The 1840-nt window shown below is 37.3% G+C and overlaps 1 protein-coding gene across 1 annotated transcript; it reads right to left on the reverse strand.

Annotated features, from left to right (window-relative positions):
• Positions 1–275: 275 nt before the first annotated feature.
• On the reverse strand, positions 276–1153 carry LOC107505830 (olfactory receptor 6C2-like). Its single transcript, XM_016136186.2, is given in 2 exon segments — positions 276–299; positions 302–1153. Coding segments are annotated over 2 exon segments (876 nt in total).
• Positions 1154–1840: the final 687 nt, after the last annotated feature.

A 1840-nucleotide genomic window follows, 5' to 3' on the forward strand; every position in this document is an offset into this window, starting at 1 on the left:
AACAATATATTTTATAGTTCTACAATGATGAAAAGCACAACGTATTAGTTTTGTTTAAAAGGAGTTTGCAGTGAGATTATTATGCAGTATTAAATGTCTTTGAGAAGGTTCGCGTGAGTAAATTACAAGCACAAAGCAACGAAATAAGCTAGAAGCTGTAGTTAAATATTTAGAGGACTGTCTTCTTTCATTTTATTCTGATTCATCAAAACTTTGGTTTCTTTGAGAGAAATATTATCCTCTTTATGGAGTCGTTGAAAGCTTGCTTCACTTGCTTATTCCTGAGGGTGTAAATGAAGGGGTTCAGCAAGGGTGCAACAGAAGTAGTGAGTACTGAAACGCCTTTGTTTATGGCCACCTCGTCCTTTGCTGAGGGCTTGACATAGATGAAGATGCAGCTTCCATAGGTGATGGAAACTACAATCATGTGAGATGAGCAGGTAGAAAAGGCCTTTTTTCTTTGTTGGACAGAAGGGAATTTCAGAATAGTCCTGATGATGTATGTGTAGGACAGACACACACAGACTAGGGTGATAATGAGTGCAAATACAGCCATGAGGATGACTATTTGTTCTATTACCCACGTGTCAGAGCATGAGATCTTTAGGAGGGGACCTGCGTCACAGCTAAAATGATCAATGGCATTGGAGTCACAGAATTCGAGCTGGAGCCCCAAGCTAAGGGGCGGGAGAATGATCATCAAGCCAGACGCCCAACAGCAGAGGACTAATAAGGTACAGACCCTGTTGTTCATGATGGTCATGTAATGTAGGGGTTTACAGATGGCAACGTAGCGGTCATAGGACATCGCTGCCAGAAGAAAAAATTCTGTTGCTCCAAAGAGAATAACAAAAAATATTTGACTCGCGCAAGCATTGTAAGTAATGGTATTGTTCCCGGTCGATATACTGTGCAGGAATTTAGGAATACAGACAGTGGTAAATGAGACTTCTAAGATGGAAAAGTTTCTGAGGAAAAAGTACATAGGAGTTTTAAGATGTGAGTCCACCAACGTGAGGGTGATAATAGTCAGGTTCCCTGTTACATTCAACATGTAGGTGAGAAAGAGGAAGATAAATAGCAGAATTTGCAGTTGTGGGTCATCTGTCAGTCCCAGCAGGATAAAAGTTGTTATTGGTGTGTGGTTTCTCATCGCTGACTTTTGAAATCTACCCAATCATCATGTAAAAATAAGAGATTTTTATCAGGACGTGGATGTTCAAATTCTGTAGCAAAAGACTGTGCACACATAATCCAAGGAGTCCAGCCTATATATTTTTTTAACATCATAATCAATATTGATGCTATTTAAATAGCCCTTTTGAATATTTCTTAAATGAGTAGTAGATTATTCCTTCAGGATTTCTGAATTCTGACCTTTTGTTTTGCTCTCCAAAATATAAATTTAGTTTATTGTTTGTAATTTTTAATACGGATTGGACTTACAAATAAGTTAGGAGGAAAAAAGATGATGTTACTTCGTGTGTAAGGAACTTTGTTGCTCAACCTCGATCGACATCACTTATATCCACGTTCCCCTTCAATTAATGTTGTCCCTTACGTCATATGCAATCAGTTAATTTCCATATTTACGTTACAATATCAGATACACATGAAGGGTGAGTAAAATATTAATGACTTCTTTTACTGTATTTTGAGTCTTATCTTGTTGATATTATCTGTGACCATTATGGATATTCTTCAGCAAGAGGAAAGACTCTATTTCTAAGCACTTCCACTCTTACACATCATTAATTATTTATAATGGCAGCTATGAAAGTATTTCCTAACTGAATACATAGTCTCTAGGATCCTGCTATTTTTCCATTGCTGAATAAAA

This window comes from Rousettus aegyptiacus, unplaced genomic scaffold, assembly GCF_014176215.1.
Source record: "Rousettus aegyptiacus isolate mRouAeg1 unplaced genomic scaffold, mRouAeg1.p scaffold_m13_p_2, whole genome shotgun sequence".
NCBI classification, from domain to species: domain Eukaryota; kingdom Metazoa; phylum Chordata; class Mammalia; order Chiroptera; family Pteropodidae; genus Rousettus; species Rousettus aegyptiacus.